General features: G+C 40.5%; 1 protein-coding gene across 2 annotated transcripts in view; it reads right to left on the bottom strand.

Moving 5' to 3' along the window:
- RYR2 (ryanodine receptor 2) overlaps positions 1–27,421 on the bottom strand; it is a gene marked incomplete at its 5' end in the record, with an annotated part of 721,806 nt that overhangs the window by 218,354 nt on the left and 476,031 nt on the right. For both annotated transcript variants that reach the window (XM_082674159.1, XM_082674158.1), the window contains 10 exons: positions 381–486; positions 5,581–5,781; positions 8,498–9,302; positions 14,322–14,548; positions 18,365–18,451; positions 18,825–18,984; positions 21,037–21,197; positions 22,728–22,842; positions 25,016–25,368; positions 25,995–26,203. In XM_082674159.1, coding sequence (XP_082530285.1) covers positions 381–486; positions 5,581–5,781; positions 8,498–9,302; positions 14,322–14,548; positions 18,365–18,451; positions 18,825–18,984; positions 21,037–21,197; positions 22,728–22,842; positions 25,016–25,368; positions 25,995–26,203 — 2,424 coding nt within the window. The remainder of the gene's footprint in view (positions 1–380; positions 487–5,580; positions 5,782–8,497; positions 9,303–14,321; positions 14,549–18,364; positions 18,452–18,824; positions 18,985–21,036; positions 21,198–22,727; positions 22,843–25,015; positions 25,369–25,994; positions 26,204–27,421) is intronic.

Here is a 27,421-nt window from a genome sequence, read left to right as displayed (position 1 = left end):
TGTGTGTGTGTGAGTGTGTGTGTGTGTGTGTGTGTGTGTGTGTGTGTGTGTGTGTAGTATAACCTTCCGGCAGTCATTCAGTCGTTCTTCATTCATAAGCTGAATTAATATAATTTTACTCTCTTCATTAAAATAAGATAAAAATAATATTACTGGCGCTATATATATACCACTTAAGAAATGGCTAATTCCTTTTCTTTCACTGAGACGCAGACGCAGACTTATACACACCACCGCATAAAGGGAGAAAGAACCACACATTCAGAACATCGAATCAATTCCATTTTTAAAGTTCTTAGAATAAAAATAAGGGAGAATCCCCTTAATAGATTTGGGCTACTGACATATAATTTAATGCCTACAGGTCAAGAAGACCTTACCACAATGTGTCATCAAATCTTCATGAAAATCCAAGAGTTGGTCTTGGATTTCTTCGGGACATGGACATTCGCTTTTGTCATCCTTAAAATTGAGAAGCATATTGATCTGAAAGTTTGGAAAAACAAAAGAGGAAGAACTACAGTAAAAGAAAAGTGAATTCAGGAATGACACAACAAAGATCATAAAAACCAAAGATGTTCAAAATCTGTTTTTCAGTATTCATAGCTGGTTGCCCAACAGATGAAAAATCATTATCTATCACTCAACCCAACAAACACCACAAATAAATCATTCAAATCTTAGCATGCTGAAAACCGGTCATGTCTTTTGCTTTCTCTTTCTCAATTCCACAATATTAGACCTTTGTATACTTGACGTTCTTCAATCAATTAAGATCTAAGTGTTGGTTTTTAAATTTTTTTATTATGCTTCTCCTAAATTTTCTTTTCTTCCTAGTTAATTTCCATGCTTTATTGAATATTTTCAAGAACTATTTTTAGAAGGATACAGTAAAGAAGAAGAAAAACCAAACATAATTGAAGAGTAACATAATGGATAACCATGCTTTTTTCTAACATTAATCGTTCAATTAAACAAACTGCAAGAAACTTTCTTCCATTTGTTTTAGTTTTAGATACAATAGTATCAAATTCATAAATGAAGAATAGTATTAAATTCATAAATGAAGAAAAGTCTGTTCCATAATTTTCCTTTAGGAAACAATTGTAAGTTTTCTTTTTAGAGCTTTGTATTTGAATTTTTTGTTAAACTATTATTTTGAGAAAATTGTAGATTCACATGCTATTGTAAGAAGTAATACAAAGAGATCCTGTGTACCCTTTACCCTGTTACCCCCTATGGTGACATCTTTCAAAACAGTAGTACAGAATCACAACCAGGATACCGACACTGATAGAGTCAAAAGAGAGAACAATTCCATCATTTCAGGATCCCTCCTGTTACCCTTTTATAACCACACCCACTTCCATCTTGCTTGCTCTTCATCCCTAATTCCTGTCAACCACTAATCTGTTCTCCATTTCTATACTATTGGCATTTTAAGAACGTTATATAAGTAGAATCATACAGTATGATATATGTATTCCCATATGATCCTTTTGACAACTGTAGGGTCTGTAGTAATATCTTGTTTCATTCCTGATTTGATAATTTGTATCTTCTCTTTCTTCCTCTGTCAGTCTCTCTAGAGTTTTCTTGACTTTACAAATATTTTTAAATAACCAGCTTTTGGATTCACGGATTTTTGTAACTGTCCTGTTTTCAGTTTGCATTCATTTCTCATCTGTTCTGTATTACTTGTTTTGGGTTTATGTTGCTCTTTTTCTCAATTCTTGTGATGGCAGTTTCGATTATTGCTTTGAGTGCTTTTCTCTTTTTAAATGTTAAGTATTTAATGCAATACATTTCCCTCTCACACAGTTTTGGCTGTTTCCACAAATTTTGATATGTGATATTTTCATTTTCTTTCAGTTCAACGTAGTTTTTAACTTCTCTTGAGACTTGATTCTCAAACTATGGATTATTGAGAAGTGTGTTGTTTAGTTTCCAAGTGTTTAGAGATTTAGCTGTTACCTTTCTGTTACTGATTTCTAATTTGACTCCATTGTGGTCAAAAAAACATTCTGTATAAAAAAATTCAATTCTTTTACATTTGTTGAGGTTGTTTCATGGCTCAGGATACAGTCCATCTTTGCAAATGTCTCATGGGCACTTGAAAAAAAAATGTGTGTTCTGTTATTGGGTGGAGTGTTCCACAAATCTCCAAAAATCCTGCTAGTTGATGACAGTGTTGTATTCTCCTACATTCTTGCTGATTTTCCATCGAGCTTTTCCTTCAAATATTGAGTGAGGGGTGTTGAAGTCTCCAACCACAATTGTGTATTTCTCCTTTCAGTTCTATATGTGTTCACTTCACATATTTTGCAGTTCTTTTGTTTAGTGCATACACATTTGTCTTCCTGGTGGATTGATCTTTTATCCTTTTGTAATGTTCCTGTCAGTCTACGATAATTTTCTTTGCTCTTACCTTCTTTTGATTAATTTTTTAATTTAATTTTTCATGACATACCTTTTTTATCCTTTTACCTTAAACATATCTATATTATTATATTTTAAGTGAGTTTCTTATAGACAGCATGTAGTTAGGCCAAGTCTTTCAAATTCACTCTGTCAATCTCTGTCTTTTACTTGGTGTATTTAGATTATTCATATTCATGAATTTACTGATATGTTTCTGTTTGTTCTCTCTGATTTATTTTTCCCAACATGCTTTGAGTTCCTTGAACTATTTTTAGGATCCCATTTTGAATTATCCATGGTAGTTTTTAGTGCATCTCTTTGCATAGAATTTTTAGTGGTTGCACTGGATATTATATTAATATATACATAATTTATCTCAGTCTACTGGTATCAATATTTTACCAGTTTAATTGAAGTATAGAAACCTTATCTTCCTTTATGTCCCTTATTCTCTCCACTGAAAATAAAATTGCCTTAGATATTTCTTATGCATACATTTAGAACACATCAGACAGTTACCATTTTTGCTTTGTCCATCAAACATAATTTAGAAGACTCAGGAGGAGAAGGAAATTGTATTTACCCTTAACACCTTGTGTTGTTTTGTCTTCCTTCCTGATTTTTCACATTTTCTTCTTTCATCATTTCCCTTCTGTTTAAAGAAGGCTTTCCTTCAGAGTAATCAAATTCTGGTCGTTTTCCTTCATTTGAGAAAGTCTTGATTTCCCCTTCATTCCTGAAGGATATTTTCATTGCAGATAGAATTCTGGTTGACAGATCTTTGCTTTCAGCACTTGAAAAATGCTGTGCCACTTCCTTCTGTCCTCCATATTTTCTGATGAGAAATCCGTTGTCATTTGAATTGTCTTTCCCCTATGAGTGTCATTTGTTTCTCAGGGCTTTCAAGATTTTTCTTAGTCAAACTTCTGAAAACTAAAGACAATGATATGTCTTGGTTTAGATTTGGGGGGTATCTCATTTGGGATTTACTCAGTTTCTTGAATCTCTTATCTTTGTACCTTTTGCCAAATTTGAAAAGTTTTCAACCATTATTTTTTTCAAGTATTTTTTCAGTTCACTCTCTTTCTCTTATCCCTCTGGAAATCTAATGCCACAAATATGATACCTTTTGCTATATTTGCACTCGTCCCTGAAGCTCTATTTTTTTTTTTTTTACTCTATTTTCTGGTTTTTCAGGCTAGGTAATTTCTATTGTTCTCCCTTCAGTTCAATGATTCTTTTCTCTTTTTCCTCCATTCTGATGTTAAGTCCATCCACTGAAGGTTTTTAAAAATTCAGATACTGTATTTTTGAGCTCTAAAATTTCCAGTTGGCTCTTCTTTGTATCTTCTATTTTTTTTTTTTTTGCTGCAACTTTCTTTTTTTAGTTTTGTCATCTCGGAGTTTGTATCTATTGATTGTCATTTTTCATTCAAGTTTTTGCTGGTTCTTGGTGTGATGAGTGATTTGTAATTGAAACCTGGATACTCCTGGTATTATGTTATGAGACTTTGGTTCTTATTTAAACTTCTGGCTTCTTCTGACACTATCCAGCAGGAGAGGCTGGGGCACCTCATAACTGCCAGGTGGAGTGGAAAGTTCATTTCTCCACTTGACCTCCATGAAGGAGAGAGGAGACCTTGTTTCTGCTGTGTGAGGCTGGGAGATCCAGGTCCCCAATGGACCTGAACTCACACAACCCTGGCTGGAAAGGGTAAGAGTGCCTTGGTATATCTCCCTCCCTGGCCTCTACTGACACTCAGGAAGGGGTAGGTCTCATCACCACTTAGCGGGGAATAAGTCCCAGCTCCCCACCGTCCCAGTTGGAGCACCTGTGTACAGCCTGGTGAGAGTGGAAGTCTAAGCTCTCCACTCAGTGTCTGCTGGTTTGGGTAGGGGGTGGGGCACAGGGTTTACTGTGGTGTTTGGCTGGAGTAGCATGGTCATTACCTAAAAGTTTTCTGTCTTGCTAGAAAAAAGTTTTTCTGGTCCTTTGGCTAGACAGAGAAGGCACTTGTTGGGGCTTTTCTTGTCTATGCCCGCTGGCGTTTCTGCGTTGGCGGCTTCTTTAGCTCCAAGTCTGGGATAGGTGAGGCAAAAAGAAAACCCAGGGAACTCACCACCACGTCATTCCTCAGCTCCCAACTTCCGTAGGCACTCTTTCTGCTATCTTTCAGAGTCTTCTTATGTTGTCTTTTATGTAATGTCCAGGGTTACAGTTGTACTTAGAAGGAAGAATAGGGAAAGGCACATGTACTCCATCTTTCCAGAAGCACAATTCTCCCAATAGTAGTTTAACAAATGGAATTACTCTGGGAGAGGTTGGACTTGTTCTCTGCCTCAGTAAGTGTTGTTTACAGCAATAAACAAGATTCCATTGTCCCTTCCCTCAAAGAAATTACATTCTGGTGAGAAAAAGATAAATTCTGCAATTAGTCCCTAAACACTTTCATTCAGAGGTATCTTGGACATAGAGGGAAATGGCAAGGTAGATACTGAAGACGCGATCTGTCAGTTATACCCTGTGACCACCATAGCTACGTTTTGGTAATATCTCACACTATGAGACCCATCCTGAGGTGGAGGCCAGAAAATGCACAATCCTACACTAGCTCACTCTTGGGTTTAGGCATAGGCTTTTGGTTTTGCTGCACCCAAGGGAGACCTGGGTTTGGAGGTGAGCAACCGGAGGAAGAACCACAAAAGAGGTGATCACTATTCCTGCAAGACTGGCGGCAGTGACACTGGGTTCTTCTAGGAGACACAAAATGCAAAGTATTAAGTCCTAGGAGTCAAGGGTGCCTATTAGCTGGGGCGGTGCTGTGCCAGCCAATGAAGACCCACCTGTGCTTGGATATTATTCCCATTTGAAGAACCTCAGAATCTGCACAGTGGTTTCCACAGAGTCCGTAATACACCTGATACCTTTTAATAAGTCTCTCATCTGTTTAAACTAACAGATAATTAGATAATTTTGGTGAGACCAAATAAGTAGGCAATTTTGGTGAGACCTATGAATACTGACTAAACGAACGTAGCCGGTTTAAAGAGAACAGGAGAAAAATACGCTCGCAACTTCCGGTATCATTCTGCAATGTGTGGAACCTGAATGAACTAAAACCCAAAGTAAAAGGAAGACCTTTCAGTTCATTCTCATACCTGCTCTTGAGGCGGTGACCTGAATTCCTTGGTTTTCCTGGCTGTGAGTGCAGCCGACATGTTTAAGGCTTGCATAACTTCGTTATAGCGGAATCGTTGATTGTCTTGGAGCTTGGCCACAAAGTCATCTGAAAAGGCCACAATGGCTTCTATCCGGTGCCTGACCTGGCAGTCACAGAGGTACTGAAGTAGCAGGCACATCTAAAGAGACGATTAAAAAGACACCAAATTTAATTTCTGCAACTTAGTTAATGTATATCAAATCAAAATTTGTGGCAGACACGCTTCGTTGTCAACTCTTTTCCTTTATTAACAGAATCCTGATTTTATGTAGACAGCAATGTGCTCGGTCCCAGGGGATGAAACGTAATTCGTCTAAGCCCAAATGGCAAATACCCTCTGACGTCCCTCTGATGAACACTTACTGTCCCAGCCTCGTCTGCAGCTAGAGGCAAATGAGGTCATGAAGAGAAGTTTGCAAGGGGTCGTCTGGGAAAGATTTTTCACCATTCGTAACAGGCTAGAATATCCTCTTTTCAAAAACTGGCTAATGACATGATCACTGGAGGAAGAAGGAGGTGACACACTTTAGGATAAAAACCATAAACTGAGGACTGCAGGAAGATAGTAAGGTCTGGGTTCCTGATGGCACCACTGAGCTCCCACATTCATTCTAGAACTGTCTACCTCCAGACTTTAAGTTAACTAAGTGGTTTTATTGCTTACTCATTAAATGGTCAGCTGGGTATTCTTTTACCAGAAGCCCAAAGGATTTTTAACTGATACGGCGCATCAGTTGAAACATGCCTTCCAGAGAATGTTCTGCCCAAGTTTAGGGAAACATTTAAATGCACTTTATACCAATTGTGATATAAATACACAGCAGTGTTAAAGAGGACTTTAAAACCCTGTCATCACCATCCACAACATGGCCATTTCTGTCTGAGACAGCCCTAGTGTCTATGTCCCTCTCTCCATCCACTTTGGCTTTGTCCCACCCCAGTGTAAGCACTGTCCCCCTCGGGTCTGAACCAGCATGACAGCGTGCTACTAAGTGGCCTCTGGATGACCACCCTCTCTTACTCCCCTCACAGAGAGCTCTACTGAGATGTTCAGAATAAAATTATCCTGCTAAAATTCTTCAGAGGTTTTAATTGAAATTAGAATAAAATTCAAATCCATCGTATGGCTGGTTTTAGCAAACAGCAAGACTCCGTATGAACTGCCTTCTGCCTACTATCTCACCCTCCTTCCCCGCAGACGCTGGTCTGGTCTCTTCCCGAGTCAGAGCCTTTGTCATGTTCCGTGCTCCATGTGAAAAGCTTCTAGAACACTCTTCCCCTCCCTCTTCACAAGTACTGAGCTCCCGCTACTCAATACCTGACCCCAGCTAAAAAGTTACCCTTTCAGAAAGGCCTTCCCTCACCCTACTCACAGTATTCCAGTTGAAATTTTCTTTCTTCTAAAAATCCATTCTTTTCCTTCTGAGCATTTAATGCGATGAACAATAAGATATTCTAACAGAAATACATATAAAGAAGTGTATATTTCCCCCAGAGACAGTGAGCTTCCTTCAGCCAGCACCCAGTGCCTGGCTCAGAGGAAGACCTCGATCAGGGCTGACGAAGGAAGGAAGAGCAAAAAAAGGGTGTCAAGGATGCAAGCAACAAACTGATGCTAATGAACGAAAGAGTTGTTAGGAAAGGGTCCTTGGGACACCTGGATGAGCACAAAGACAGGCAGGGTCTTTGATTCTCTAGAAACACAGGCAGGAAGTAAACTCTCGCGTGTGAGAATGGACGCACCTGCTGGTGAGCAAGCGCCCTAAGGTTGGAAGGGTAGAGGTGGGGTTGGGAACAGGCAGTGAAAGCCTTGCGTTTCAGGCATTCCAACAAAATGTCAGTGAAACGCATCCACGGGAACAAGGAGACGCAAGGAAGCTGCGAATGAATAAGAGGGAGAAGAAGCGTAACAGGGAAGAACAAATTTGACTCCATATTGGATTCGTTTCCTTTACTTTAACCTTTACATTCTATTGCTTTTGCTACAAGTTGATCACTAAAGGGATGTTGCTTAAAGTATGCATAATGGTCCGTCTCCAGGGACCCTGCCTCCCATGCCTGAATATTAAGCTAAAATACCTTTGTTTAAGCTCACAGGAAACATCGACCAGGCCCCCTGTGAATGGCTGCAGGAAGAAGAAATTAAGATATCCCCTCCTGAATCTGGCCAGAACCAAGAAATATCTGCAATAACTTCTTGCCCTTTTTTTTTTTTGTTTGTTTGTTTTAACTTTACTTCCACACCTCTCCCTCTTTGCTCTATCAAAGAAACCAGCATCCCAGCCCAGGCAAGATGGTTCTTTGGGACACCAGTCCCCCATCTTCTCGGTCTGCTGGCTTTCTGAATAAAGTCACTATTCCTTGCCCCAATACCTCGTCTCTCGATTTACTGGACAGTGCGGCGAGCGATATGAGCTTGGACTCGGTAACACTGGCAGGACAAAAACCCGTCTCCTATGCTCCTTTCAGACAGACATACACACACGCACATGCACAATTATGCACAGCCACCCATACACACAGAGAAATAGCGACATGCCACACACAGACGTGTATGACGGGCGGACACGTACTTGACCAAGGAAACCACCTTGACAAAAATACAAAAAAATATGCCAACTGACTCAATTGGAAAATACATGAACTTCATTCCAAATGCAAGAAAACTAGATGGGCATGTCCCCAGGCGTAACAGGAAGTTGGTTAATTTTATGAAGAACTATCTTTACCCAGGAATACAAATACACACACACACACACACACACACACACACACACACACACACACACAGAAAAAGAGACAAAGGTCAGTGTTAATAGGTTGCGAAATTCACTGCAATCTTTTTCTCTGATTACCTGCAATTTAACTGGCTCGGGCAGTTTCATTTGGAGCAGGCCTTCCTTGGACCTCTTACCGCCTTTGTTTTCTTCCTCAGCGGCTCCTTCCAGCTTGGAGTCTTCCGCGCAGGGCTCCTTCTCTGGCGACTCTCCCTCTTCCTCGGGACCGGCAGCTTCCTTGAACACGCTGGGCTCAATCAACTGCAAGATGTGTTTCAAGTCCTCGTTGTGGAAGATGCCCATGATGAGCAGGGTATAGAACAACTTGATGAGAGGGACGAAGAGGAACTCCGTGGTCCCCCCGACGGGGTCCCGGGCGTGAAGGCTGCCCTCTTTCACGGCCTCCGTCAGCATCTGTATGGTCTTGGCCTTCAGGATGTCCAGCGGGAACTCAGGGCTGTACTGGTAACCCTCGTTGTTAATGCTGACAAAACTCGGGGAGGAAAACTGCATCCGCGGCCTGAGGGAGGTGCTGAGGCCAATGCCCGGGAGGCCGTGCTTTTTGTTCTCATCGGGGAAGAGGGTGATGCTCTTTGTCTCCTCCGTCATGGGGACGATGAACTCATTGTTCATCATGAGCCTGGCGGTGGCGTAGGAGCTGAGGTGGATGTCAATCAGCAGGTCGTAGTAGCCGGCGCGCAGCAAGCCGGGCATGTACTTGTTCTCGATGGCGTAGAGCAGCTGCGGTTCGTCCACGTGGCTGCACAAGGCGTGGGCCACCCGGTGATTCCCAAGCGCGCAGACGGCCGAGTAGAGCCGGAGAGTATGGTAGTGGAACTTCAGCAGTTCTTCCTGCTCGGTCAGTTCCAGGATGTCCACAGATCTGGGGACAAGAGAAGTTAAACATGGACATTGAAAAGGATTCTCCATCAGAGGAGAAATCTACATACGTCGTTGATGTCACAAGTTATGGAAACAGACACTATTTTTTAAATTAGTTTTCTGCGACATGTTTGATGATAGCACAGATTTAAAAACATCAGTTCTAGATGTTTTTAAGTTTTCTTCCAGATAGAATTTGATGTTGAAAACTTCCAGTCACTAGTGCTTGGAGCTGTCTTCATTCTTCATCACCTCAGGATTCTGAACATCTCTTTTAGATATTTGGGTCTCAAGCTGACCCCGGGGACTCCCCTCCTTTCAGAATTTGAGCACTCTTCGAAAAATCCTGAATCTCCTTTTCCAATTTGGCTAACCTGCTTCAAGAAGCCAGAAAACTTAGCCTTAGGCTATGTTGCTTTGTCTCCGACTTTAGGATGAGCTCTGAGTATAACCAGTCAGTAGGTAAACAGAGGGATAATTCCTTTGACATAATTTACCTACTTACACGTCCCTCACGGACCCAAACATATGCCAATGCCACCCTGTTTCCACCAGGTATGTGCCACTCATGAAACAAACACTATTAGGGACATTTTCACTCAGCAAAGTTTCTGTTGGGAATCTGAGTTTATATCAGATCATTTTGCTCCTACCACACATCATGACCTTTCAACGCAATTAAACCTTAAGCGTATGTCCAGAATGTACCTAAAGTCAAGTCATTCCTTTTAAAAGAAAATCTATTTTAAGAGCACATAATTCCTTTCGATGCGCTAATTTTTCTAAACTCTTTAAATTACATAGATTGTTCGTGGGCAACACTATAGTATTAAAGGTAGAAACTTGATATATTGATAATCAAGGGAACCACTCATTCATCTTGCAATGTATCCTTGGTGAGACGGTAATATAAGCTCATGAGGACAGGGGCTATTATATACTGTGGTTATTAGCATTCATCCAGCACCTAGCCTAGCACACAATGGGTACTGAATAATTATCTGTGATCATTTATTGTTAAGCTTTGTCACTATCCTTAGATATCCTGTCATCCTGTCCACACCACCTATCCATTGTACCTGTGCTTCTCAGGTCACAGGCATTCTGCTAAAACCCACTGTGGCTTGATGGTGCAGACTGATTCCAGACTCCACCTTCTGACTCTCAGAGTCAAAAGATTCATGCATTATAAAATGCCTAGCAAATAATTACCCACCTGTGTATCACCTAGACTTCCAGGAAACCACACATCTGCTGGGCCCAGTTCTTGGAAAGGTATAACTGAGTAAGCCCCCGCCACCTCAAGGTGCAGTGGAGGATTCCCATATCTTAACTGGGCTCTTCAATCTCCCAAGAAGACTGTTACCCATCCCTCAGCCTGGCTAATGGCCAAAATATATAAACCCATTTATCGTAGCAACACAGAATATCTGTACTCTAGGTCCTTACTGAAGAACGCAATTCAGTCTACTGTCTGATCAATCTCAAAATGTCAGTTTCTAGAAACAATATATAAGGACTCTACAATCTACGTTGCTGCTGCCACTCCCAATTTACCCCCATGATTCATTTTATGATGCCATGTTCTTTCCTATAAAGCACCCCTCCTCCCTACCAGACCAGTCTTTTAAGGTAAGGGTCATGTCTGTTTTGCTCACTATTTTTCTATCCAGTGCCAGGAATACAGTGGGCACTAATACATGTTTGTGGAATGAATGAATGGGAGAAATCGGAAGGAGTTGTAGTCTACTTCTCATAACCTGACTTAGGTCAAGACAAACCAAAAGATATACCACAACTAATTTAGTCTGTCTTTCCACACCAACCCATTGTAGCAATATTCATACATTAATGAACAATGGCTTTAACTGGAGGAGAGCAAAAGAAATAACTCACTGTTTCATCTGTTATAAGCACAACGCCAAATATATCATCTAGCACATCTTTAGCACGTGCTGTAAATTGCACTGTTGTCAGTAAATATTCTCCTTCCCCCTTCTTCCCTGTAGATGGAGTCATCTTATCGACCCTACTTACTTTGGGCTTGACTATACCTGACTCGCCTTGGTCAATAAAATGTAACTGGATAGAACATCTGCCACAAGGGAAAAGAAAACTCTTAGAGGTCTGTTAGCCCTCCTTCGTATCTACCCTTGACCATGGAAGCTATACGTCCCAGATCAGGGCTGCCCCATCAGCTGGGCAAGAAGGTACATGAACCACATCTGCAGACCATCCCCCCAGCCCGGAGCAGGGCTGCAGGGGACCCACGACCTCCTGTAACATGAGCAAGAAATACAGGTTTCTTTGCAAGCCACCGAAACTTGGGGGCTGCCATTACAGTAAAATCTGACTAATACAACTCATTATAGCCTTTAAAAGTCTCCAGGGGAGAAATTTCCTTCATGACTCAATATCATTCTTTAATTCATCAGATATTACAGAGTACCTATTATGTACTGATCACTGTGCACTGGTGAAATGATGGTGAACAATACAGACAAGATTCCTGCCCTAAGGCAGCTTACTGCCTAGTTAAAGAGGGAAACAACCCCAAAAATAAGTAAATTAAATTACGAACCATGAGTGAGATATCTCATGAAAGAAACAGAGGACTGACATACATCTACTACCATTCAATTTTTTTTTTTTTTTTTTTTGCGGTACGCGAGCCTCTCACTGCTGTGGTCTCTCCCGTTGCGGAGCACAGGCTCCGGACGCGCAGGCTCATTGGCCATGGCTCACGGGCCCAGCCGCTCCGCGGCATGTGGGATCTTCCCGGACCGGAGCACGAACCTGCGTCCCCTGCATCGGCAGGCGGACTCTCAACCACTGCGCCACCAGGGAAGCCCTCAATTTTTAAAATATTAGTTAATTGTCATATTATTGGGGCATGAGGAACAGATTCTACTTGAATACTAGTCGGCATTTCCATTTTGGAATCTGAATTTTGAAACTCATCAGATTTTTCTTTGGCTTCTACGAAGTGTGAAACCAATGTGCAGGCATATCATGGTGTGATGTGAATGACTGTGGACCAGTCCTGGCTTTGCTATTTTCCTATCCTTACCTTCTCTGCAACCTGATTCCAATGACACTTTTTTTTACAAATTTGCATTTCATATATTTTGGGAAATTGACTCAAATTCTTTACAGCCTATAGTAAGAATTTAAATTATCCATTCATTTGCATATAATTTATCACAGGTAATTAACATAAATGATACATTACGATGGCAGGAGTGTATGTTGGGTTTCCATAACGTGCCAACATATTAAATCACAACCTTAAAACTCTCTGCTTAATAGAGAGAGAATATTTTCCCTTATAAAGAAAAATTCGTTCCCAAATGTGATGTTTCTTTTGGTTGCAGAGTAATTTTTGTAAAACATTAGCTGCAAAATTCCAATAAAACGTTTCTCACATAAAATAAAAAGTATGAAATTAAATTGAATCCTCTAAAGAGTACATTATGAATGCTGTATCTCTCTAATTATTCCACCTAAAAATATACAAATACTTAATGGATTAAAAAAAACTCACCTGGCCAGATTAATTTTTCTTTGGCTTTCTTCTGTTTGAAAACAGCTTTATTGAGATATCATTTACATACTATACAATTTACCTACTTAAAATAAATAATTCAATGGCTTTAGTATATTAATGGAACTGGGCAACCATGACCTTGACCTAAGCTTAGAACATTTTCCTCACCCCAAAAGAAACCCAGTAGTACCCAGCGGCAGCCATTCCTCAGGTCCACTGCCCTTGCCTCCCCTAAGTACGCATTATTCTACTTTCTCTCCCTAAAGATTTGCCTATTACGGACTTTTCCTGTAAATGGAATCCTATAACATGTGGTAGTAGTATAACTAGTTAAAAACTCAGTATAATGTTTTAAAGCTTCATCCATTTTGTAGCACATATAAGTACTTCATTCCTTTGTATTGCCAAATAGATTTACAGTACGGATTCACCACACTTTATTTATCCACGAATTAGTTGGTGGGCATTTGGGTTGTTCCCACTTTTTGGCTACTGTGAATAATGCTGCTCTGAAATTCGTGTACAGGTTTTTGTGTGGACATGTTTTCATTTCCCTTGGGTATATACCTAGGAGTGGAATTGAAGGCTCTTACGGTAACTCTGTATTTAACTTGTTGAGGAACTGACCAATTGTTTTCCGAAACACAGGTTAAATTTTAAAAGTATTAAAAAGAAATAAAAGTTCCAAGCATGTCTAAATATATAAAAATGAACATAGCTCCTACAGCTTTTTAAGAGTAGAGTTTTAAAATATAAGAAAAAAAACAAATATGTGTGTCTTTGCATTGTTTTCATGAAATGTTTTCACTCAGTTTGTGACTTAACTTTTTAATGATATTTTGGGGGGAAATCTTGGTCCCAAACTTACTGATAATGAGGCTGCTAAAATGAAATCTCTGCAATTTAATTGGCTGTCACATGGAAAAACTGAGAATCATAAACAAAGCCACCTCTGAACATTAAGTGTACTTCATATTATTACTATAACTGTCTAGAATGCATATGAACTTGTTTCCAAAGCCCTCAAGGTATTTTCACAATGCTCTTTCACTGACATCTCTTGGTCTCAGTTTTTCCCATCTGTCCAACAAAGGACTGAACTAAGTGATTTTTCTGACTCCCTCTTTACCGTCTTACAGTTCTGTGATACTCTCTTACTCGGCTGCCTTAAGTCAGATGGCAGCTGTACTTGCCTGAACTTGTACTTACTGTTATTCTCATAAGCAAAACAAGAATGAGGAAAGAAATCATACACTATCAAATCACCTCTTCACTTATAATAATTCTGTTTCCGTAACCAAGGAGTTGAGACATAGACTTAAACTTGGGATGTACAAAATAACGTCTGCATGGCCCCAAGAAATCAGTAGTTTTTAAACCCCATTTTGTTTCCCCAGCACCACCCCTGAACCCTGGGGTAGGCATCTAATTTGATGGGTCCCCATCAGACAGTAAAGGATGCCCAGGCCTGACCTGTTCTCCTCTGGGATATGGAGAGACATGAACTGCAGAGGTTCCACACACTGCACCAGCCAGCCTTGGCGTTCACTTATTCGAGACACGTCTACCTTCAAGAACTGGTTGGGCATTCTGCTCCAGAGGACATGTGAGAGGAACTGCACATGGAGACGAGGGGGACACTGCGGCACAGGGTTTTTGTGCTCGCTCTTGAATAATCCCGCTGAGAGAGGCATCACATTCTAGGAGATGGGGAAGCAGAAAAAGAATGAATGGATGACACTCCTGGGGGATCAATAAAGTGACGACTAGAGTTCTGTACAGGAAAGAGATAATGACAGATACGATACGTGTTGAGCAGAGTCAATACAAAAACTAATAGAAATTGGGTTGAGCTGTTTCTGAAAGGACAAGTGGAGAAAATTTGGGGATGTTTCCTTCCCATATACTCAATGGCACACTGAGAATGCGAGAGCAAGAGAGTATAACCATGTATCTTTCCTATTCCTTTACCAAGCTGGGTCCTCAGGGACGCTGGGCATGTCTTTAGCTGCCTTCATCCAAACATCCCGAAAGACTGGTCACATCCACTTGGCTTTCTCTCTTTCTTATTGTCTGTCCTTTGTCACCCACTTCATCCATCCTTAAACTACTCATACCCTCACTCATTATCAGGTTTCTCAGGTTTGAGAAGCCAGCAATAGACCAGAGACAGCTCAACAGATAAACCTGACTGTTAAACAAGAAACACAATTTCTTTCTCCTCCACCTTCCTCCACCTCTAATATGTATCTTCAACCATTCCAATTCCTGCAGTCTGGCCTCAGGAAAAGAAAAGTCTCTACTTTACCAAAGCTTATTCATTCATTTATGATCGTGATACCACCCCTGCCTGCCTCTTCTGGGTCAATAAAACAATTATCTCATCTTTCTGCATTACCTTCGGTTTCTTCCTCTCCTCTAGAACCTTCTCTACTGCATTATTTAGACTTGCTCATCCTCAAGCGACTTTCCTATTCTCTTTTGCTAATGGGGACAAAAAACCCAGGCACTTGTATCAGGCACTGAGAATGTATCAGTGAAACTAAACAGACAAAATCCCTACCCTCATACAGCTTCCATTTCTTTTTCATTAGACATAAACAAAATCAGTAATTAAATAGTTATTAGAAAAGGGGTCATGGAGAGGAAAAAAAACAGGATGGGGGAATCAGAATGCAGGACAGTAATAATAAACAGGGTGGTCAGAATGGTGTCACTGAGAAGATGACATCTACAGAACGATCCAAAGAGAAGAACCATGTGGATATGCAGGGGAAGAAATTTCCATGCAGAGGGTACTGTGAATACAAAGACCCCAAGGAGGGAGTTTGCCTGGCAAGTCTGAGGAAGAGGTGGCGGCCAGGGTGGCTGCAGTGGAGTGAAGGAGGGGACATCAGGAGGAGGTGAAGTCAGAGGGGTTAGAGGAGGTCAGCTGGTTTAGAACTTGAGAACCATCATCAGACCTCTGATTTTTACTCTCAGGGAAACAGGGTTTCTAGGGTTTCGAGCAGTGAAGTGAGTGACATGGTCTGATTTTTATTTTAAAATAACGACAGTCACTCGGATTGTTCTATGATAAACAGAAGGGTGAGGATGAATTAGAGGCTAGTGGCGAAAAATACAGATGGGAAATGATGGTGATGGAGGGCAGATCAGCAGGAGGGGCGGTGGGAGAGGACAGAAGGTGGAGGATTTGCCGGGGGGTGGAACTGGGATGCGGAATGTAAAGGAGGGAAGCCAAGGATGACTCCAAGGTTTGGGGTGTGAGTTATTAACTGACAGATCAAGAAGACTCGATCAGGCAAGTCAGGAGGAGGGGGGAGTGATGGTCAGCAGTCCAGTTTCGGACATAATCCAATTTGCAATATCTATGAAACACGAAACATAAATGTCAAATAGACCAACAGCAGAGTCTGGGTTCTGAGAAACTACTCCAAGGTTTGGGGTCTGAGTTATTAACTGACAGATCAAGAAGACTCGATCAGGCAAGTCAGGAGGAGGGGGGAGTGATGGTCAGCAGTCCAGTTTCGGACATAATCCAATTTGCAATATCTATGAAACACGAAACATAAATGTCAAATAGACCAACAGCAGAGTCTGGGTTCTGAGAAACTACCACTTTTCTGTCAAATTTTAACTTTTTTGTTTTAACATCTTTATTGGGGTATAATTGCCTTACAATGGTGTGTTAGTTTCTGCTTTATAACAAAGTGAATCAGTTATACATACACATATGTCCCCATATCTCTTCCCTCTTGCGTCTCCCTCCCTCCCACCCTCCCTATCCCACCACTCTAGGTGGTCAGAAACCACCGAGCTGATGTCTCTGTTCAGTCATCCAAACCTGCTGCCTCCTTTCCCTCACGTTCAATCTCAAATAATAATATGAATTGAATGATCTTGAACAAAATACTACGGCTTCTTCCATCATTTTACTGAAATTTTTCTGGAAAGGTCACTAAAGCCCTCCTACTTAACAAAAATCACAGATTCCTTTAGTCCATATTGTATTGGCTCTTCTGTGGCGGCTGGAGTCTCGTTTTACAAAGGCAGAAACTGAGCTCACATGGTTTAAGAAATATGTGCAAGGTGGCTGAGCCAGCATGGTAAAACTGCCTACCAAATTCACCCTGAGGGGTGCCCAGCACCTCATGGTTTACAATTGTGAATTTCAATTCCTTTTCCTGAATTTCAACAGGCTCTTCTGCTTCTTGTTGTATTAATATCCCTTGGCTGGCCAAACGAAAATTATTCAAATTAATCCTTTTCGGATTAACATATACACACTACTATACACAAAATAGATAACCAACAATGACCTACTGTATAGCACAGGGAACTATACCCAATATTTTGTAATATCCTATAAGGGAAGAGAATCTGAAGGAGTACACACACACACACACACACACACACACACACATAACTGAATCACCATGCTGTACACCTGAAACTAACACGACATTGTAAATCAACTATACTGTCCACCCCCAAAAAAAGTAAGAAAAAAGAAATTAATCTTTGATTCTTCATTCTCCTTGAGCACCAAATCCAATTTCAACAAATCCTATTAATCCAATTCATTGACAAATTCTGTTAATCTCTCCCCTAAAACATCTTACGTTTCACTCTCTCTTTACGATGACTTCCGTGAATCTCATCGTCTTCTCCCGTGTGGACAGTAAGGGATTGTTGATAGATAATTATTACTGCCTGCTCTCATTCTTTTGAGGGCAGATATTTCTCCACATTACTACCAACATATTTTCCCAAAACAGGTTTGATTATACTCAGTCCCCTGCTTCAAATTTGCAGTAAGGCACCACTGCCTAGGGAATAGGTGTACACTTCTTACTATGGCATTTAAGGCCTTTTCAACTTGGACTACCTTCCACCCATATTCATCTCTAGCCACATCCCAGAAGCATCCTTTGTTACAGTCACACTGAATTCCTTAACCTTCAGCACTTTCATGCCTATGTATTTTCACTTTCTCTCACCCTCTGTCTAGAATGCCCTCTCCTAGCAAATGTACCCTGAGATCTGTCATTCAACAGTTAAGAATCAACCTAAATGTCATCTCCTCTTTCAGCTTTACCTGATCTACCCCATCCTACTTAGTTGTCCTTTCATTTATGTTCCCAGAGTACTCAATACCTGTCACTCTTGCATTTACCACAATGTAGCATACTTTCAGCTCTTCAAGCCCGTTCACTAGCTTACCTGTGAGTTCAGTGATTACTGAGCTGTATGTAATTTGGCATTTGTGCTCTGTACAAGCCTAGTTTTATTGAATAATATACTCATGATAACCAAAGAAAACCCTTTCCAATTACTTATGTTACCCTAGTGACCTTAACGAGATTACAGAATTTTCAAATACAGAAACTTTTAAAGAATGATTTATGTGATTAATATCAGTACTAATAAAGTATGGAATTAATTGAAGAAGAAGTAAATGCTATTTCCTAACAAAAAACAACCCAAATATAATACCAGGAATGAGTCTTTCTTACCTTTATTCTTCCCAACTCAAACTGAAAAACGCTGGGACTTGTAGCTTGAGCAAAAACTGCAGGAAATAATTTTGTACTTGGTTCCACCTTAAATGATCAAATGAATTGAATAATATTAGTAAAGGAAGGAACACACAAAAAAATACATTTTCTTCCTAACACCTAAGAAACACTTTACAGAAAAAGACTTTTTCTTCCTCTCATGCAGATAGTCTCTTTCAATAATTATTTGGAATATTTCATTTCAGGACTATGGACATTTTTGGAGGAATGTACTGTTTACTCTGAAGGGCTTATGGCACTGTTATTACTCAAACAGAAGTAAAAATACAGAATTGACTCATTTGTGTTTCATTTCCTTCTAGCTTATAATTTACTATAATTTACAAAATGTGTTCTCCACTCTAACGGGGATAAAGGCTTCCTCCCTGGAAGCGCAAGGCCATCCCTGACCACATACCTGATAGTATGTGCTCAGCTCCTTGCCGTTGGCCGTGAAGGTGAGCAGCCCACTGGCAGTGTCCACCACGCAGCCAATCTCCAGGCCGTTGTTGTTGCGTCCTTGCCCGGGGCTCAGGCTCTCACCCGCACACACCATATAGCAGTTGCTGCGTTTGATGCTGAATTGCAAAAAAACATGTTTATCTTTGAACAAGGACAGGTAGCATGGAAAGCATGGACGTCTGGCAAACTAAACCTAAGTTATGCTGTGCAAGCAACAAGCTCATGCCGAAATGGGACAGGTGTACAGTGGGCCCGATTCTGTGATTCTGAGCAAAACTCCATTGACTTCAGTGGACATTCTGAGTCAGGTCTTCCAATCTCTCAATTTCACACCTAATGAAGACGGGTCAACCAGTTGGAACCAAGGATGAGAACTGACCTGCACCTTCCCTCCAAAAACTCAAACCAAACTGGACCTTTTTCTGAGGTTCAAAAAAGTTTAACTATGATAAAGCAGAAACTAACACACATACACACACAAAAAGTTTAACTATGTAATAATCATCCAAATTGGTAATTTTCATTCTCATGGGTTTTTTTTAAACATCTTTATTGGAGTATAATTGCTTTACAATGGTGTGTTAGTTTCTGCTTTATAACAAAGTGAATCAGCTATACATATACATACAACTCTACATCTCCTCCCTCTTACGTCTCCCTCCCACCCTCCCTATCCCACCCCTGTAGGTGGTCACAAATCTCATGGGTTTTGGTTTTTTTTGAAAAAACCACTTGTTCTGAGATGAGAAGCACCTGTTTCTGAACACTATCGAAGTCTTTAGGCCAATTCTACATGAGCTGTCAGTGATTCGATAGATATAAAATTTGGCTAAAATGAAGCCCCTTTCTGGACAATTCCTGGTGATCTGCTATGAGAGACAGACTTAGCTGGGAAGTGCACAAGATCTGTGATATTAACAACAAACCCCATCTGAGTTTCACCCTCAACAAAACCTTTACCAGAAATGGTAGCAAACTTAAGTGATTTGAGTTTCACCTCCTTCCCTTTCTCTACTACTGTGCAGTGCATGTATGAATGAGGCTGGCAAAAAGGGCAAACACAGGCAAGTAGGAGGAAAACAGCAAGAAGGCGGAGATAAAGTCAGTTTCTGAAGAGTCAAAAGTTGGCTGTGTTTCTATGCTCTATTTATGTAAGATTCAACAACCTTCCCTAGCCTGTATTTCCTTCACTGAAACCATCAATCAGATATCATATCCCTATATTATCTCCTTTCACTGTCCCCATCTCTGAAAATCAAATATATCCCTAAGAATATTCCTGGAAACAGGTGGTTTGGGGCCCCCCCATACTGATGTAAAGCACTGTTCATTGGAGAATTTTTGCTAGGCTCACTGTCTCAAGTGCTAAGTTCACTGCGGTTCAAGTGTTACAACCTGAAGGCAGGGGAGGGAGCTTCCGGTCACCAAAAATGATGGTGCAGGTATAAAAGAAAAGCAACGTTATGGGGGGGGGGGCTCTTTCTATGAGACCCATCACAGCAGATCAGAGAGGATGCACGGGCACACAAGGTAGATGCAAATGACCAGATCTTCTCTTGTCTTATCTGCAAGGAAGATAGCCTTCTTCACTTTTTTGAAGGTTTGGTTTGAGTTTGGTTTGTTTTATAAATGAAAAAGGATGGCACAGAAACTGTAACCGACTTACCCAAAGCCACACAGCGAGTCAATGGCAAAGCTGAGGAAAGAACCCACGGCTCCTCAGTCTGAGTTCAAATGCGTCCACCTGGTCTAAACCACTAGCCCACACTGTCTTCACCTTTTTCTCCCCACCTCCTAACCAGCTCCCAAGGTACAGATCAGACCACAGGCTAAATGCCTCACAGTCACCTGTCTCTCATCCTCAAACAATGGCTAAGTCACGGTAACCCAAGTCATCAGTCGTGTGCGACGTCACCTGAAGGAATATATGATTATTACCCCCAAAAGATGCACTGCTCTTACTTTATAAGATTTTGCACTTTTAATATATTCAGATTCCTTACCGGCTTGTATGAGTAACAAAAAGGACATGGACATTAACGGTCTGATTACACTGTTCCTAGAAACAGAATATTATCTTGGACAGAAAATCCAAGAGAAAAAAAATGCCTAGGTTTATCAACATGTTTATCAAATGTCATTCATGTAAGAAATCGAGGAAAACCAACCTTTCGTGCACCTTTCCTTTTTCATCTCCTAGAGTCACGGTCACTGTACGAACTCTGTCCAGGTCAAAGCCTGTATCATACTGTTGGAAATCGGATGTGATCCAGCCCACCCAGACGTTGGCAGGTTCTTGTCCAGGAAAGATTCTCACTGAGTAATAGTACTGTCGAGACAGCAACACCAAGTATTGGTGAAGTAAAAAGAAACAAAACTTTGACTTGCGACGTCTAAGAAGATATGTCTTGGTTGAAAATCATTTGGCATATCTGCAGCAACATGGATGCAACTAGAGATTATCATACTAAATGCAGTAAGTCAGAAAGAGAAAGACAAACACCATATGATATCACTTATGTGTGGAATCTGAAATATGACACAAATGAACCTATCTATGGAACGGAAACAGAATCATGGACATAGAGAACAGACTGGGGATTGCCAAGGGGAGGGGGGTGGGAGAGGGAAGGACTGAGAGTTTGGAATTAGCAGATACAAACTGGTATATGTAGAAAGGATAAACAAGAAGGTCCTACTGTATAGCACAGTATAGGGAACTATATTCAATATCTTGTAATGGATATAATGGAAAAGAATCTGAAAACAATATTGGCTTGGCCAAAAAGTTCATTTGGGTTTTTCCGTAACATCTTATGGAAAAACCCGAACAAACTTTTTGCCAACCCAATATACACAAATGTATAACTGAATCACTTTGCTGTATACCTGAAACTAACACAACATTGTTAATCAACTATACTTCAATAAAAAAGAAAATAATAGTATATTCAATACTAATAATAGTATATTCAATTAGGCTATAACAACAACAAAACCCAAAGCTTAAAGCAGCAAAAAAAAAAAAAATCCTTTGGCCTAAGCAAAATGTTATAGGCACAAAGGACTGATGTGGCGAAGGAAAAGTCTTAAAACAGAGATCCTGAATTATTTCAGAAATAATGGGAAAAAGAGAAAAGACTATCTGAGCAAAAGATGATCTGAAGCCTTTTATACTTCCAAGTATGAATGGATGGGGGAGTACATATATAGTATGTTTATGTGATAAAATCATCAATCCATTACACAGGTAAGCTTTGAATTCTTCAAGCGGACACAAGAACAATAATCTACGCTATAGCTTTTCTGCCTGTTTTATACCTTGAATACGCTATCACTAACATAATATTTGGAACCCTTAAAATCACTCTGAAATAGTTCAGATCTGATATGTGAAAGTCAAGTTCAAATAGGGGGACATTCTAAAAGGGACACAGCTATATATTTTTTCCATTTGGCGTTTTATGAGAAGTGCTTTAAAAATTCAAAATGGCAGACAGCACACCTTGACCTCTAACAAAGTATGATAAATGATCTTGCAGACATATCACTGAGACAAAAGAAACTGCAAAATGTACTTGGAAAACTTAAGTGGCAAATAAAAGGCTGTCAAGAAAGAGGATAACAAAACCAGGACTGAGGGTGCCATTAAGGATTATTCTTCCTAAAATAGCTCTCTTATTGCATAATATCCATTAGAATACACATACATCTTTCAACTTCTCAGTCCCCAAGATATAAGTGAATAATTATTTTAAAAGTAAGCTTGCTAAACAGTACGAATCAATGTTAACTATTTGAAATGCAAAGCATGCTCACTGACAAATCGAGATAAATGACAAAAGCTGCAACCTCATACCGTGGACGTTTGCATCAAGTAATCATAGTCGTCCCTCTCATCTGCCAGGACGTCTTCTGTGAGTCTTGCAGAGTGGCTGGTGCTGTAATCTGGCTTTGTCCTTCTGAGCAAAAATCTGGAATGTAGTAGAGGACTAGGAATAAGCAACATTAAAATGTTCTGCCTATCTCAAACACAAACATATAATTAACTTAGTGGAGTGGTTGTCAGCCAGGATGATTAGCTCCCAAGAGGACATCTGGCAATATCTGGAGATATTTTTGGTTGTCACAACTTGGTGGGGGAGGGGGGCCACTACTGGTGGAGGGATCCTGCTAACCATCTTACAATGCACAAGGCAGACTCTTACAATAAATAATTATCTAACCCAGAGTGGCAATAGTGTTGAGGTTGAGAGTTTCATATTCAGTGTAAGAAAGGGTGCTAAAACAATCTACCTCCTTATCCATTAAAAAGTACTATTTAGAGAGAATACTCTAAGGTTCAACCAGTAATGTAAATATAAACATCTTAAAAACTAACTCTTGGGAGAAAATACAAATCATATATCTGATAAGGTTAATATCTAGAATATACAAAGAATTCCTACAACTCAGCAACAAAAATGCAAATGACCCAATCAACAAATGGGCCAAGAACTTGAATAGACATTTCTCCAAACATGTTATACAAATGACCAATAAACATATGAAAAGATGCTCAACATCACTAATCATCAGGGAAATGGAAATCAAAACTACAATGTGATATCATTTCACACCCATTAGGATGGCTACTATCAAATAACCAGAAAGTAACAAGGGTTGACAAGGACTTGGAGAAATTGGAACCCTCGTGCAGTGCTGATGGGATTGTAAAATGGTACAACTGCTACGGAATACAATATAAATTTTTTTCCTCAAAAATTTAAATATAGGGCTTCCCTGGTGGCGCAGTGGTTAAGAACCCACCTGCCAATGCAGGGGACGTGGGTTTGAGCCCTGGTCCGGGAAGATCCCACATGCCGTGGAGCAACTAAGTCCGTGCACCACAACTACTGAGTCTGCGCCCTAGAGCCCCCGAGTCACAACTACTGAAGCCTGTGTGCCTAGAGCCTGTGCTCCGCAACAAGAGAAGCCACCGCAATGAGAAGTCTGCGCACCGAACCAAAGAGTGGCCCCTGCTCACCACAACTAGAGAAAAGCTCACACGCAGCAACGAAGACCCGATGCAGCCAAAAAAACAAATAAATAAAATAAATAAATTTATTTTTAAAAAAAATTTAAATACTGAAGTACCAGGCATCCCAGTTCTGGGTATATATCCAAAAGAATTGAAAGTAGGGTTGTGAAAAGATATTTGCACACCCAAGTTCTTAACAGCATGATTCACAATAGCCAAGAGGTGGAATCACCCTAAATGTCCATCATTGGATGAATGGATAAACAAAATGTGGTGTATATACACACACACTGGAATATCATTCAGCCTTAAAAAGGAAGGGAATTCTGACATATGTCACAACACATATGAACTCTGAGGACATTAAGCTACATGAGATAAGTCAGTCACAAAAAGACAAATACTGTACGATTTCGTTTATATGAGGTATCTAAAGCAGTCAAATTCATAGAAACAAAGAGTAAAATGGCGATGACCAGGGGCTGGGGGAGGTTGGAAAAGGCACGTTATTTCATGGGTGTGGAGTTTCAGAGTTTTGCAAACTAAAAAAGTTCCGAGATCTGTTTCACAACAATGTGAATATACTTAGCACTACTGAACTGTATACTTAAAAATGTTTAAGATGCTAACTTTTATTTTTACCACAAAAAAAAAATTCATAGGGCTTCCCTGGTGGCGCAGTGGTTGAGAGTCCGCCTGCCGATGCAGGGGACACGGGTTCGTGCCCTGGTCCGGGAAGATCCCACATGCCGCGGAGCGGCTGGGCCCGTGAGCCACGGCCTCTGAGCCTGAGCGTCTGGAGCCTGTGCTCCGCAACGGGAGAGGCCAGAGCAGTGAGAGGCCCGCGTACCGCAAAAAAAAAAAAAAAAAAAAAAAATCATAGAAAAAGTAACTCTTGAGATAGATTGTTAGTGGTAACAAATTAGCTGGCCAACAGGCTGCTTTTTCTTCTGTAGAATCCTTGGTACATAAAGAAGGAGGAAGAGGAAGAAAAAATTGACTTTGGAAATCCCTTACCCACTATTACCCTCTCCAGTGATCCCCTAACATAATAACTACATATTTAAAATCATTTAAAAATTTAAATTAAAAAAAAAATTTTAAATCATTTTGCATGTATCAATGACCTTTGTTTCAGACGAGAGGGCTTTTCCTGAGCATAATCTTTGTGGTTGTTAAACTCTGGTTTTGTAACTTCTTTGTCTTTGTCCACTCGATCTGGCACCAGATGGCCATGAGCTGTCTTCATGAGAACCTCAAAGTCCGAATCCACATCATAATCCTCCAAATCATTCTTGGGCCCAAAGAGACCGGCACCAGGGATCCCTCCAGTCGCAGTCTTGGAGAAGACCTCCGCGCACTCGATGGGCATGCTCAGACGATAAAACATGAGATCCGTGCTGCTGTTCTGAGAGCCAAAGGACTTCTGAGTGACCTTTAAACACGGGGAACTGTCGATGGTGCCGTCAATTCTGGTCACCTAACAAATGAAGACGTGATTGTTCAAATGCTCATCACCGTCCGTTTCCTGATTCTAAAACCCTAACGTGCATCACACCTTTACAACCCAAAACATGACCCGCCCATGGCATAATTTTATAAATGAGATCATTAAATAGAGGGACTGCTGTGTTACAGACATACTCACAGTTCTGTTTCTAACTCAGAAGATGATTTGGGAAATTCATGTTAAAACTGTATATATTCAGATGGAGCCTGACATTGCCTCCATAAAAAAAGAATTATATACAGTTGATCCTTGGACACCGCAGGTGTGAACTGCTTGGATCCACTTATATGTGGGTATGTTTCAATAGTAAATACTATAGCACCACATAATCTGCGGCTGGCTGCATCCGTGGATACAGAGGGCCGACTATAAATTATATGCAGATTAACCCCGAAGTTGTTCGAGGATTAACTGTAGGTAATCAGTCTAATCAGCCTCTCATAAGTACCTAAAATCAGAGGGTAATCCTGTCCTTAGATTCCCCTACAGTGGAACACATCAGAGCCATCATTTTAAGTAAATGACAGTAACTGTCCAAGTAGGAACACCCGCTCCTGGTTTTTGGCAATGGTCTGATTTTCAAAGGAAAAGCAAACCTCAATATGTTCATGGTTTGATGGAACTTGGAGAAACTGAGGAAGCCTCTTGCTTAGCCACATGGTAATATCCCTGTTCGTGTTAACGGCAAATGGTTCATAGCCCTCTTGTAAGCCACAGATGGTGAAATATTTCAAGGTGCTGACATCCTTTCCAAAGTTCATCCTGCCCACTTGAGCCACTCCAAGGCTACATACAGGTATGAATCCTGGGAAGAAAAAAAATACATCAAAATCTTCAGTATCATTCGTATAAGATCCTTTTAGCATGGAATCACCAAAAGTATTGCTCTAAAACTCTTAGCTTTGTGAGAACCGTTGCCCTGAGGTGAAAACAATAGTGGAGTAAAGAGACCACGGACACTAACTATTAAATGTGAGTATCAGAAGACTAGTATTTGCTCTTGGCATCGTAATTCCTTAAATGTGGGCCCGAGCTAAGTCCCTTCTTCCACCCTGGACTTCTGTAAAATGAGGTGACTACTAAGCGGCCCCGAGTCCTCTGGAAATCCTGGGGACCACAACCCCCTCCCCACAGCCTCCCAGCCCCGAAGTGCAGGTGACTCTCTTGCAGAGGGAAAATGAGAAAGAAAGTTAAGTGCCAAAGCGCATCGCCAAAGAGCCTGAAATGTGCAAACATCAAACACAGCTGAGCTTTACATGTAACTCAAAGAAGAAACAAAAAAAGGATTGGAGGCCACATTTTTAAAGGTGTTCATTCACTTATAGCTGCTTTTGATCTTTGAAGAGAATTTTGCCTCTTTTTTTCCCCCTAGGGTATCCTAGATCTAAGCGTAGAAAATATACATATAAATAAGAATTTGGAAGTAGCTGCTAAAATCCTACTGAAACTCCTCCATCTGTCCCTTTCCCTTCAATGTCACTGTTGGTATAGATTAAGCAGGGTAATGCAAAATTAACATAAATAGCTAAATAAGAAATCAAAAAGTTAAAAGTTAACAAGAAACTAAAGCAACAGCAATGAGCAATGAAGAAAAAAACAAAATATTTCAATGTATGGCAGGGATGGTTAATCTTTCCACTACTAAATAAAAAGGGGAAACTACATTAATTATGTTAATTTTCTGAGTTCTTTGGAATCAACTGTCTGGCAAGGGGATGAGATGATACTTTTCAGTGGAGGGGGCATTTACGTACTCTTCATATCTTTTTGTAATATTTTACATGAAAGTTCAAGTAGTCAGCACAATAAACAAGGTCAGTATTGGGATGCAGACTACAAATTAGAGGATCTAACTTGCAGATCAAAAAAGCAGGGGATCCTCAGAATGAGCTGACAGATTTCTACCATTATGATGTCCATTTCTTTCCTTGTTGAAATTAGTGGCAGTGAAAGCAATGTATAACTCTCAAGACAGCACAAGACAATAGAAATTACATCTGATAATTCATAATGATTTCATCCA

Source organism: Grampus griseus (assembly GCF_964374135.1).
Source record: "Grampus griseus genome assembly, chromosome: 16".
In the NCBI taxonomy this organism is placed as follows: domain Eukaryota; kingdom Metazoa; phylum Chordata; class Mammalia; order Artiodactyla; family Delphinidae; genus Grampus; species Grampus griseus.
This window is presented reverse-complemented; position numbering and strand designations above follow the sequence as displayed.